At 33.6% G+C, this 13,771-nt stretch overlaps 2 protein-coding genes and 2 pseudogenes across 2 annotated transcripts; 2 read left to right on the top strand and 2 right to left on the bottom strand.

The window, feature by feature from the left end:
- Nucleotides 1–4,514: 4,514 nt before the first annotated feature.
- LOC127743097 (putative disease resistance RPP13-like protein 1) lies at nt 4,515–4,930 on the top strand (annotated as a pseudogene).
- A 528-nt stretch (nt 4,931–5,458) lies between these two features.
- Nucleotides 5,459–6,694, bottom strand: LOC107471683 (F-box/kelch-repeat protein At3g23880-like). Its single transcript, XM_016091172.1, has 2 exons — nt 5,686–6,694; nt 5,459–5,484 (listed from the first exon to the last, which is right to left on the bottom strand). Exons 1-2 carry the CDS (start codon nt 6,692–6,694, stop codon nt 5,459–5,461), a joined length of 1,035 nt encoding a protein of 344 aa, XP_015946658.1.
- Nucleotides 6,695–8,678: 1,984 nt separating this feature from the next.
- On the top strand, nt 8,679–9,976 carry LOC107471684 (putative disease resistance RPP13-like protein 1; annotated as a pseudogene).
- A 979-nt stretch (nt 9,977–10,955) lies between these two features.
- LOC127739561 (F-box/kelch-repeat protein At3g23880-like) lies at nt 10,956–12,107 on the bottom strand. The gene has a single exon (XM_052255750.1). It carries the CDS (start codon nt 12,105–12,107, stop codon nt 10,956–10,958), a length of 1,152 nt encoding a protein of 383 aa, XP_052111710.1.
- Nucleotides 12,108–13,771: the final 1,664 nt, after the last annotated feature.

Raw genomic sequence — 13,771 nt, 5'->3', positions numbered from 1 at the left:
GCCCTCGAAATACAACGAAGAACGTCAATGTAATTGTATTATAAGTTGGCTGGAATTTATATGCTTAAAATTTTGAATTTTATCTTAGTTACTTATCATTTGTTCTGTAGTTGAAACTAAAAAAATATAAAAAAATTATAAAAAAATGAGAGATCACAATTTAAAATTTGAAAAATTTAATTTTAAATTAATTGTATCTCAGCTAGGTTTTAAGATTGAAGAGAGAATGAAGAGATGACATGTGTCCTGTTATTGTTATAGTTAGTGAAGATTATAAAGGTTGAAAACAAAAAATTTGGAGATAAGCCTCAATGTAGTCCCTGAAATTGCACTCGAGTCTCAAAGTTGTCCCTGAACTTAAAAGTTCCTCAGAGTCATCCCCGAACTTGCACTCCGGAACTCAAAGTTGTCCTTTCGGCAATTTCTGGACACGTGGCGCAACCGGAAAACTGAGTTGGCAAGCTTAGTGACACGTGGGACTCACAACGGCTAGCTGATGTGGCAGAGTAAACTCTTCTGACTCAATTTGGTCCCTCAATTGAAATTAAAACCCTAATCCCCAAATTTGAAGCCCACAGTGCTCACTCTGTTCTCTTCTCTTCGATTCTGTGTTCTTCTCTTCTCCCTCTCTGAAGCCCGTCTGTTCTCATAGAGTTTTTCATGTTCCCTTCGCGGCAACTCCAACCAATTAATATCCCATATATTACTTCATCAAGTTTAAAGCCTATGTTTTCAAGTTCTTGCATGAAAAATCCTGCCATTTTTACATTATAGCTGCTGCACAAAGAATTTATAACTCTATTGGCAGCCACTACACTCTGGACACGCTTTACTTCGACAAAGAAACTAAGCAAATCATTGAAGTCCTTCTTCTCACAGTATGCAAAAGCAATCTCATCAAAAACGAAGCTACTAACCTCAGGATTGAAAGGCAACACCTTCTTGACAATGTTCCTGGCTTCCAGAATCTTTCCATTGCCACAAATTAGTATCACCAAATTCTCCAATGTTTTCGCCTTGGCACAATTCAATTTGCCACAGAAATCCAGCATATCAACTGAAACCCTGAATGCAAGCTCTGTTATCTTCATTCTCACCAAAAGATCAACAAGAACATGGTAACACAACCGCAAAGGAATCATACCGTGACCCTCATAAAATCATACACAAAAACAGACCTTTCTAATTCTTTCATGTCAACATACCCTTCAATCAGATAACTGAAAATCTCATGATTATCCAATGAAATTCCTTCACCCTCCAATTCAAATAACAAGCCATCAGCTTCTCTAAGCATCCCAACCTGCACAAGCAATGATGCCATGACCTCATAAGAGCACAAGAGATTCTTGAAACCCATGTTTCTCTCACCACACAATTTGAAAATCTGCCACAAAGACCTAACCTTTTCGACATGAACCCCAACTCTGGCACACTCAGATTGATAACCAGACTTTACTGTTGCTCACATTGCTCCTAGTTGCTCGCGCTTGCCATAACCGACGGGCTTCAGAGAGGGAGAAGAGAAGAACACAGAATCGAAGAGAAGAGAACAGAGTGAGCACTGAGCACTGTGGACTTCAAATTTGGGGATTAGGGTTTTAATTTCAATTGAGGGACCAAATTGAGTCAGAAGAGTTTACTCTGCCACATCAGCTAGCCATTGTGAGTCCCACGTGTCACTAAGCTTGCCAACTCAGCTTTCCGGTTGCGCCACGTGTCCAGAAATTGCCGGAAGGACAACTTTGAGTCCCGGAGTGCAAGTTCGGGGATGACTCTGAAGAACTTTTAAGTTCAGGGACTACTTTGAGACTCGAGTGTAACTTCAGGGACTACATTGAGCCTTATCTCAAAAAATTTGTGATTGCACACATATTTTTGGGATTTTATTATTAATATGTAGGGTTGTGAAAGTAATTTCATTTTCTAAGTTATTTATGGCAGAACTAATTTTAGGGTTTGTCCAATTGCAGAACAACTTTTTTATTCTGGTGAATAGGTGCCAGAATTTTAAAAGTTTGTATAAGTTTTATGTGTGTTTTGTAATGTTAGCCATGGCTGTAACTTGCACTGGCACAAACTGGAAGCAAGAGATTTTTTAATTTTTTATTTTTATTTTTGTTGTTTGGACCCGCCGAAAATACTAATAAGACAAGCCACACTAAAACAATAAGAGAAAGGCACACAATAATGTGATTGTAACTCAACTTGCAGGTGGGAAGCATTCTTTTTAATTTTGTCAAAATTTTTATTTTCATTACACTTCTTTATTTATTTTCTTAATTTTAAGTTTTGTAAATTGAGATAAAGAGATGTTTTTTAGACATTTCATAAAAAAAATGTTTTTTTTTTTTAAAATACAAAGTACATACACTATTAATTTGTTGAAAGAAATATATTTTTGTCTTTTTAATAAATAATTAGAATTAGTGTGTTCCCCTGTGGGCTATTTTTATAAATATATTTTATCGTTTAATTTTTTAATGGTTTAATTACTCTATTAGCTTTTATAGTTTTGCGAAATTTTTAATTAGGTTCCTATACTTTTTAATCTTTTAATTGAGTCATTGCACCAAATTTATTTTTTAATTAAGTCTCTATACTTTTTTTCTTTTATTTGAGTTCCTGCACCAACTTTTTTTTAGTTAGATTCCTATACAATTAAGCTAATTACTATCAAGAGGGATCTAATTGAAAAAAAAAATGGTATAAGAACCCAGTTAAAAAAAAAGTATACTGTATAGAAACCTAATTAAAAATTTTGCAAAACTATAGAGACAACGGAGCAATTAAACCTTTTTTAATCTATGAATAAAGAATTTTATACATGAACAATAAAACTTTTACACTTATATGAAATGAGAGATTAATCTCTTTTTATTATATTGATATACAAAAATGTTATCTATACAATAAAATTAATCATTAATATATTTATATTCAAGTATATGTATATTTTACTTTATTTTTAATATATATTTATATTCTAATATATATTTTATTCTAGTAGCTAGCTGACTTTGTTAACTAATTTTAATGTACACGTAAAATAGTTGATTGATATTTTATCATATTATAAAAAACAAATATTTAAAAATTGGAGGAATTTTTAGAGCACAGTTTAACTAATAAAAAAAAGTGAAATAAGTGAATAAATTTGTTGTTATATAAGAGTAAAATTAACTATTAAAACTGTTCCTCCTATATATCAATAGATTATATTCATCCAATATTTAGATTATCTCTTTTTATTTGTAAAACTATTCCAACATAATATTTAGTACATATTTAATTCAGTTGTTTCTACTTCGTTAGACAGAATTCTTTTTATGATAAATAATAATATAGAATATAGAAAATATTCAAATAGCAAATTTTTAAAAAATATATTGCTTGAAAAAAATACTTTAATATCATGACACCTAGTGAGTTCTTCTTCATTTATGATGTATGTGTATAATCCAATCAATTCACTCATCATTATTATAATAATTATGTATTATTGTTTAATAAATAGAACTTTTTCATTATGTAAACTTCAATCGAAAGAATATATATTATTTAAAATTTAAAATTTTATTTATTATTTGTATTATTTCTTTAAGTAAAACTTTAATAATTTAACTAAATTATTATTTGATGTCTTTGTTTTATTAATAAAAAAAAGTATATGCAATTAAAATCTAATACGTTTGTCTATTAATTGTTTTAATCATTTTAAATTCTAAAAATTTATTATTCATGCAAACGTTTTTCAAACAATCAAAATGTCAAAATTTTTAATTATTATAATAAAAAATTATTCTAAAATTTAAAACACTATAAATCATCAAATTTACTTTTACATATAAAACATCCAATTGATTTTTCTTTAAAAAACTCATTTGCCTATAAATTAGTAATAAAATATATGATTGATTTTCTCTGTCAATAACTGAAGTATTTTATATAGTCACCCAAAAAAAATAAAAAAACTAAAGTATTTTACATAACATACTGAAAATACAAGCAGAAAAATATATAATGATCAAAACCAAATTCTCATGACCTTCACATTTAAAATGACACCAAAATAGAGAATCTATTCATTTAATAAAACCATGACCTTCACATTTAACATGATTTATCAGCATCTCAATAGAAATTACATGACTTGTTGTTTAACTTAAATCAATTGAAAATGAAGTTATGAAAATAATCTATGGCTTTTGGTCTATAAATACATAGGTTCATGGAAACAAAAAGTCAAGAGAGTTATCCTCATCCTTCTATTACTTCTATCCTGTCGTTTACACTTAAGTATTCGAGATGATAGCACAAAAACAAATCAACCACCTATTACATTTATCCTTCCTAACAAGAGCCTCTGTCTAACTTTTGAAGTGTTGCTTAATTATTACCATAGTTTCTTATAGCCATTTTGACTATTAATCCTTACTTACATACTACTTCTCTTGTAAACTAATATTTTTATTTACTGGTAACTATAGGGTCTTATTTAAACCAAAGAAAATATGGCTGCTGCTATTATGGGAGGGGCATTACTCTCTGCTTCTGTTCAGGTGTTGTTGGATAAGATCATTTCCAATGAGTTCTTAGACTTCTTTAGGAGAAGGAAGTTTAATGTTTCACTTCTTAGAAGATGAAGATGACATTGCTGAGTGATCAAGCTGTTCTAAATGATGCCGAGGAGAAGCAGATCATAAATCCTGCTGTAGAGGAATGGCTGAATGAGCTCACACAAGCTGTCTTTGATGCTGACGATTTGTTGGATGAAATCAACACTGAGACACTTGGATGTAAAGTGAAAGCCAGGTATCAAAGTCCATCGTGCAGTGCCAAGGTGCAAAACGTCTTTTCCTCTCGTTTCGGACGATCATATGGTATGATCAATTCTAAAAGCAGCTCCCTCATCAAGTTTTTGTTATGATACCCCTCCCCTCCCAATCGTCTCTCTACAACATCATTTTAAGATTTTAAGTACATCTAACTTTTTCAGTCACACAAAATTCTCTCATTAGTTAATACTTCATCGTCTTTTTTTTTTGTATTAACTATCTCACAGCACAAAATTCAGAATACACATAGTTACCATGTTATTAGACATATATGTAACAATTTAAGAAAACAATCTTATTTTAGTTGCCATCCTATTAGACATGTATCTAAAGATCCAAGAAATCATATACTGCATGACAAATTTACTTTTTAAACCACCTTTACATAGTCAAATAATTTCCAAGAAAAAAACTAATGAAAGTATATACATCATGTTGAATTTGAAAAACTAAAACTGGATTGAAGTGATGATCAAACATTATTAGACTATTATCATCTGTTTGTGTGATTAGTTTTATTAAGTAGGTAGGATGTTAAAATAGTCATGATAAAAGTGATCTGTCTACAAATTTGGACACAACAACAAGAAGTAGCTAATGTAAGAAGACACCCAAAATAATCACAATGACATGAACTTTCCTAGGCCTACATGAAATATAAGAATTTAAAATAACAGAATAAAAAGCTGCAGAAGCAAAACTTTGAATAGGAACCGAATTTTAACAAGGCTGAACCAAGCTCTCAACATAATCAAATGCATGGAAGTAACAATTGTTGGCAAGATATTAACGCGTTTAACACTATTATCTCTTCGGTCATAAAAAACTTCCTCAAAACGATGCCTACCTCTCAACATGAAGATATTTCCATTCTCAAATATAAACTCCGGGAATAATAGCCTTTCAACACCGAGATAGTGAAAACTAATCTTTAGCAATTGAGTCCAAGAATTTTCATCTCCAAACTCCTTCATTTGCCATGCAATAAAATGAGTGTTCTTGTAATCATGAAGAAGATACAGCCTATTTCCCCAAACTCCCAGAGTTGGATCTTTACTGGAGATCTCATCGATACCCTTTGGAAGCAGAATCTGTTTATGTGTATCCGATTTCAGGTCAAAAGAAACAATCATTAACATATCAAGTGTAACATCAGCCCAATCATAATCATCTCCAAGCAGGTTACGGAGACCTAGCCAATTAAGAGTGCCACCGATGAAGTGGCCAATATCTTCAGCAGAAAACGGAAAAGCAGGAAAACTGTTGACCCTCTTCCAAGAACTGCCACGGAAGCTATAAACTTGGGCAGTTACTGTTCCAGAAGAATCCCGAATGACAGTCATTACCTTGTAACTGTCACTTGACTCATCATACCCAAACCCAATAACATTATGCGCATTGACACATAAGCAAGGCGAGTTCCCTGAAATAAACCCTGTGAGAGGGTTCCATAAACGAAACCGGATATCGCAAATATGGTTCTTGTATAGAATATGGGCCACACAAACCAACCCGTTGCATGAACCCAAAACCCAGTCTTGTACGTGTAGAGAGTGGCGATTCTCTTGAGCATCAAGAGTAGATGATGGATTTTGGATGAAAGGTTCAACGCTACTCAACACTATGCCCTGTTTTCTTTCTTTGTCGGGGAAAGGTGGTGTTCGCGTAGACAGGAGGATGGCATTATTGGGTGAACGGTGTAGGTGAAGTTTGACGAAGTGAGGGTGGGAGATGATGGAGTTCCATGACTTGCACACAAGCTTGAGGCGCGTGACAGGCTTTGCAGGAATCCAAGAGAGGATCTCCATCACCACTTCACACAAGAGGAGCGCCGCTGTTGGGTGTTGAGGCGCCATCTGCATGCCCTCGAAATACAACGAAGAAGAACGTAAATGTAATTGTATTATAAGTAGTGGATATGATTTAAAATTTTGAATTCTCTAAATTTTAAATTTTATTTTAAAGGATAAAGTGTGATTTTTATTATTTATTTTATAAATAAAATTAAAAAATTATAAAAAAATTATTTAAGAATGAGTGATCACATTTCAAAATTTAAAAAATTAAATTTAAATTAATCGTGTCTCCAGCGACCAGGTTTTAAAATTGAGCAGGAAATAAAGGGATGACATGTGTTCTGTTATTGTTGTGTTAGTGCCTTAGTGGAGATTATTAACGTCGTTTCTGAAAACAAAAAATTTCTGATGGCGCGCACATTTTTGGGATTTTATTAATATGTAGAAGTTTGAAAGTAATTTCATTTTCCAAATTATTTATGGCAGAGCTAATTTTAGGATTTGTCCAATTGCAGAACAACTTTTTTTTTTTCTGGTGAATGGCCGCGACATGATTTGTTGATTTTGTGGTGCTGAAATTTTGAATTTTTTGTATAAGTTTTATGTATGTTTTGTGATCCCAACTTTGAAAATGTTGCAGAGCAACCATGACTGTAACTTGCACAAACTGGGAGCAAGAGGTTTTTTAATTTTTTTTTTTATTTTTGTTGTTTGGACCCGCCGGAAATACCAATAAGACAAGCCACACCAAAACAATAAGAGAAAGGCACACAACAATGTGATTGTAACTCTAGCAACTCGCAGGTGCTAAGCATTCTTTTCAATTTTGTTAAATTTTTATTTTCATTACACTTCTTTATTTAATTTCTTAATTTTAAGTTTTGTAAATTGAGAGAATGGAATGTTTTTTAGACATTTCATAAAAAAAGTGTCATCTTCTCTTAAAAATACAAATTACATACACTTTTAATTTGTTGAAATAAATATCTTTCTGTATTTTTAAAAATCAGAATTATGCATCAGATAATAATAATAATAATAATAATAATAATAATAATAATAATAATAATAATAATAATAATAATAATAATAATAATCTGGATCTGGATATGAAGAAAATGAAGTATCTTAGTTGAGAGAAATTCTACTACTAATTGCTTCTAATCGTATCATTTGGTTTCTGATTAAATTCTACTTCTAAAATAAGAATTCAGCTCTCTCTCTCTTCCTCTCTTCCCCTCTTCTTTAATTAGTGAGGATCAAAATTAGAGAGAGAGACTGTAATAACATTTGCTGATAGAATCAATAAACCACATTTTAGTCCTCTCATGGCTCTCTATTTTATCCTATTCATTTGTTCTAACTTGTTACTAATTACTTAAGAATAATCATCATTAACTGATTAAAGTACAATTGTAAATCCATCAAACACTAAGAAGTGAGAAATTTGTGTGCTATTAATCCTTACCTACACACTACTTCTCTTGTAAACTAATGCTGTTATTTACTAGTAACTGTAGGGTCTTATTTAAACCAAAGAAAATATGGCTGCTGCTATTGTGTGAGGGGCATTACTCTCTGCTTCTGTTCAGGTGTTGTTGGATAAGATCATTTCCAATGAGTTCTTGGACTTGTTTAGGGGAAGGAAGCTTAATGTTTCACTTCTTGGAAAGATGAAGATGACATTGCTGAGTGTTCAATAAAATAGGAGTGATTGCGATTGTTGGCATGGGAGGGATTGGGAAAACAACCCTTGCTAAACTCCTATAAAATGATGATGAAGTTAAAGACAAGTTTGATTTAAAAGCATGGGCATGTATTTCAAAGGATTTTGATGTTTTCAGGGTCACTAAGACTGTGCTTGAATCGGTTACCTCAAAACAACAAATACTGATAACTTGAATACTCTGCTACGCAAACCTTTCCTATCTTCCATTTGACATCTCTTGGTAGTGAAGATTGCTGGTCTTTACTTGCTGAACAAATAATTCCAGTGAAAGGTCCAACCTAGAAGGAATTGGAAAAGAAATTGTGAAAAAATGTGATGATAGTTTTCCTTCCCTTACCATTGAATGGATGGTCATTTGACTATTACCTATCAAACAAGGTAATATATGACTTGTTGCCCAAGTTAAAACAGTTGCGGGTATTATCTTTGTCACACTACAAGAATATCTCTGAGTTACCAGACTCCGTTGGAGCTTTAAAACATTTGCGGCATTTAGATCTCTCTGGCTCTAACATTAAAAGGTTGCCTTCTGTGGTTTGCAAGCTCTACAATCTACAGAGCTTGCTGTTGTCTGATTGTAAATTTCTCACTGAATTACCTGAGGAGATAGCAATGTTGGTGAATCTTCGCCACCTCGACATTAGTGGAACTCAATTACAGGAGATACCGGCACAAATAGCAAGACTAGAAAATCTCCAAACTTTATCTGGGTTTGTTGTTAGCAGACAGCAAAATGGATTGAAGGTGGGAGAATTGCAAAAATTTCCCAATTTGCAAGGGAAGCTCTGCATTTCAAAGCTACAAAACATTGTTGACTCCTGTGATGCTTCACAAGCCAATATGAAGAAGAAAGAACAAATTGAAGATCTGTCATTAGAATGGGATAGCTGCACTGCTGAAGAGTCCCAACATCTTGTATTGGAGCACCTGCAGCCTTCAACAAACTTGAAGAAACTAACCATCTAATTCTATGCTGGAACCTGGTTTCCCAACTGGTTAGGTAATTCCTCATCCGAAGTTGTCACTATTGTTCATTACTACCACCTCTTGGACAGCTTCATGATCTTAAAGAACTCATCATATTTGATATTATCTTAGTGAAGACTATTGGTCCTGAATTTTATGGATGTTGTTCTCCATCATTTCAACCATTTCCCTCCTTGGAGACACTGAGTTTCGAAGGAATGGAACTTCATGGGTGGTATAGCTACACTCTTCCCTCGTCTTTCTCATCTGTCTCTAAGCAATTGTCCGAAACTCAAAGGAAATTTACCCAGCAACCTTCCTTCCTTGACTAAACTTCATTTATCCAGTTGTTCTCTACTTGAGTCACAATTTTCTGTTCAAGTAGATAACAGAAACATATCAGTAAATTAATGCTTGGTCTTAATTCTCTTGAACAATTACATATCGATGCCATTCCTTCTCGGACTGCCTTCCCTAGAGACGGTCTGCCGGAAACGTTAAGAGTTCTGTTCCTCAAAAATTGTGAGAACTTTGAATTCTCAAAAATTGTTGTTTATATTTCCATTGACAACTAAGTCCGTAATTTAGTAACTTGCATATACGCACTTATTTTTCCATTCACTTCTTCCACAATGAAAGTTTTGCAAGCTATTAATAAATAAATATTGATCCAAATTTAGTTCATCTAACTTTTTCAGTGGCAAAAAATTCTCATTAGTCAATATTTTATCATCTTTTTTTCGTATTAACTATCTCACAGCAACAAAATTCAGAATACACATAGTTACTACCATTCTATTAGACATGTATGTAACAATCTAAGAAAGCAATCTTATTTTAGTTGCTATCCTATTAGACATGTATCTAAAGATCCAAGAAATCATATGCTGCATGACAAATTTATTCCGAAGAAAACAAGAACTAAAAACAATACTGACCCGTAAGTTTTTTGGTTCCAACACTATTGAAAATGGAGATACATAGGATCAAAACCACCTTCACATAATCACATAATTTCCATAGAATAAACTAATGAATGTATATACATCATAAATAGAGCATCTACATCATAGATAGGGCATACTTAGGGTACTTTTGGCAGGGTAATAGGATGTCATAATTTATTTTCATCTCCATATTATTCATTCCTATTAGTACAATCCCATGACTACTATAAATAAGATTTCAGCTTGCCATCAACCTTGTTCACCAAACAAAACATATGTCATGAAAAGATAAAGTAACCAATAACTAAATAAAGAAAGTGAAAATTTCATTACTTTTACAATGGGATGGTCGCAAAAATCATGTTCTAGATTCTTACTAATGAAAAAATCAATTTGTTTGTAAACTTCATCCAACAATTAGCAAAAATTAATAAACTTATGCAAAAAGGAGTCATGATAAGGACGTTAGAATTTTATGCACCTGTGTATATAAAGTTTGCAGCCAAAATAAAAGTGATCTGTCTATAAATTTGGATCCAACAACAAGGAGTAGACAAAGTAAGAAAACACCCAAAATAATCACAATGACCTGAACTTTGCTGGGCCTACATGAAATATAAGGATTTAAAATAACAGAACAAAAAGTTGCAGGAGCAAAACTTCGAATAGGAACCGAATTTTAACAAGGCTGAACCAAGCTCTCAACATAATCAAATGCAATGAAGTAACTATTGTTGGCCAAGTTATTAATGCGTTTAACACTATTATCTCTTCGGTCATAAAAAACTTCCTCAAAACAATGCCTGCCTCTCAACATGAAGATATTTCCATTCTCAAATATAAATTCTGGAAATAGCGTTTCAACACCGAGATGGTGAAAACTAATCTTTAGCAATTGAGTCCAAGAATTTTCATCTCCAAACTCCTTCATTTGCCATGCAATAAAATGAGTGTTCTTGTAATCATGAAGAAGATACAGCCTATTTCCCCAAACTCCCAGAATTGGCTCTTCACGGGGCATTTCATCGATACCCTTTGGAAGCAGAATCTGTTTATGTGTATCGGATTTCAGGTCAAAAGAAACAATCATTAACATATCAAGTGTAACATCAGCCCAATCATAATCATCTCCACGCGGGTTACGGAGACCTAGCCAATTAAGAGTGCCTCCGATGAAGTGGCCGTTATTATCTTCTGCATAAAACAGAAAAGCAGGGAGACTGTTGATCGTCTTCCAAGAACCATCACGGAAGCTATAAACATGCGCAGTTACTGTTCCAGAAGAATCCGGAATGACAGTCACTACCTTGTAACTGTCACTTGACTCATCATACCCAAACCCAAAAGAATTATGCACATTGGCACGTAAGCACGGCGTGTTCACTGAAACAAACCCTGTGAGAGGGTTCCATAAACGGAACCAGATATCGCAAATATCGTCGTTGGAGTGGAAAAGAATATCGGCCACACAAACCAACCCGTTGCATGAACCCGAAACCCAGTCTTCTACATGTAGAGAGTGGCGATTCTCTTGAGCATCAAGAGAGGATGATGGATTTTGGATGAAAGATTCAACGGTAGTCAACACTAAGCTCTGTTTTTCTTCTTCGCCGAGGGTGAGCGCTTGTGCTCGCGTAAAGAGGAGGATGGCATTTTTGGGTGAACGGTGAAGGTGAAGTTTGACGAAGTGAGGGTGGGAGATGATGGAGTTCCATGACTTGCACACAAGCTTCAGGCGCGTGACAGGCTTTGCAGGAACCCAAGAGAGGATCTCCATCACCACTTCACACAAGAGGAGCGCTGCTGTTGGGTGTTGAGCCGCCATGTCCATGCCCTCGAAATACAACGAAGAACGTCAATGTAATTGTATTATAAGTTGGCTGGAATTTGTGTCCTTAAAAATTTGAATTTTATTTTTGTTACTTATCATTCGCTTTTGTAGGTGAAACTAAAAAAAATATAAAAAAAATTATAAAAAAAATGAGAGATTAAGATTATGTTTTAAAATTTGAAAAATTTAATTTTAAATTAATTGTGTCTGAGCTAGATTTTAAGATTGACTAGAGAATGAAGATACGACATGTGTCCTGTTATTGTTATGGTTAATGGAGATTATTAAAGTTGAAAACGAAAAATTTGTGATCGCACACATATTTTTAAGATTTTATTATTAATATGTAGAGGTGTGAAAGTAATTTCATTTTCTAAGTTGTTTATGACAGAGCTAATTTTAAGATTTATCCAATTCCAGAACAAATTTTTTTTCTAGTGAATGACTGCGGCATGATTTATTGATTTTGTGGTGCCAGAATTTTGAAATTTTGTATAAGTTTATGTATGTTTTGTAATCCCAACTTTAAGAATGTTGCACAGCAACCATTAGGGGTGTGCATGGGTCGGGTGAAACCGGGTTTGATGTGACACAGACCCGACTCGAAATATATATCAGGCCTATTTGTTAGATTCGAATCCGATTCTAAACCCGATGAAACCTATACACTTTCGGGTCACGATTATATCGGGTAAAAATAAGGTGAAAATCGGGCCTGATGAGTTTGGAAAACTCTAATTTAAATTGATGATGATCAAACATTATTAACAGCAAAATTATTAAATTATTCTTGATTAAAGTATGTTAATTGTAATAACTTTTGCTGTGCATATTTCTTTATGGGCCGAAAATAAAATTCTGGTACAAGCCCAATTATACTCAGCCTTGATTTAATACAATAATACATTGATGAGTATGGCTGAATTGAATTTGGGCCGAAACAAAATTGATGAGCCCAAGTGTTTTACTATTTGCTCAGCCTTGAATGTTCAAATTAATTTGTGGCTGAAGCTAGTTATAATGGGCCAAATTGATTTTATTATTACAAGCCCAAGATCTATGCTAAGATCCAATGCATGATTCAAAATCCATCAGGAAAGCAAATGTTACCATTTGCCTTATGCTCTCCAACGGATTCTATTTCTCATTGGAAACATAAATGAGAGAGAGAATATGAGTGACATGATTGATTTGCTTAGTGCTGCACGCCACTCTAAGGGAAGTAAAAGCAACTTTGTAATTATATTGATTAACACATTCAATTGCTTTCCTTCCAAGTTGTTTATTCTCTCTCATCTCTTTCTCTATTCTCTTTCGGTCATTGTCCAGGAAGTCATGGAAGCTACACCTACTCACCGAAAAGAAGATGGAGCACGTCTTAAGACCATCATGATGATGGCAAGAAAACATAACAAAATAAAAGTATGCTGTGGCTGAGATTTTCACCAAAAGTGGTAAGATTTTGTGAGGTAATCTCGAGCTCTTCATACTCAAAAAGAAAGAAGGAGATTCGGCCAGCAAGGAAGAGATTCTTGGAGGCATGGCTTGTCTCTGATTCTACTCAACCACCAGAGGAAGTAGCTAGAGTGGCGAAGTGATGGAAGAGGCAGAGATTGGAGCAGATGAAGCCATCATCATCATGAAGCATCAAGGGCCAGAAATCC

Source organism: Arachis duranensis, chromosome 10 (assembly GCF_000817695.3).
Source record: "Arachis duranensis cultivar V14167 chromosome 10, aradu.V14167.gnm2.J7QH, whole genome shotgun sequence".
Taxonomy (NCBI): domain Eukaryota; kingdom Viridiplantae; phylum Streptophyta; class Magnoliopsida; order Fabales; family Fabaceae; genus Arachis; species Arachis duranensis.
This window is presented reverse-complemented; position numbering and strand designations above follow the sequence as displayed.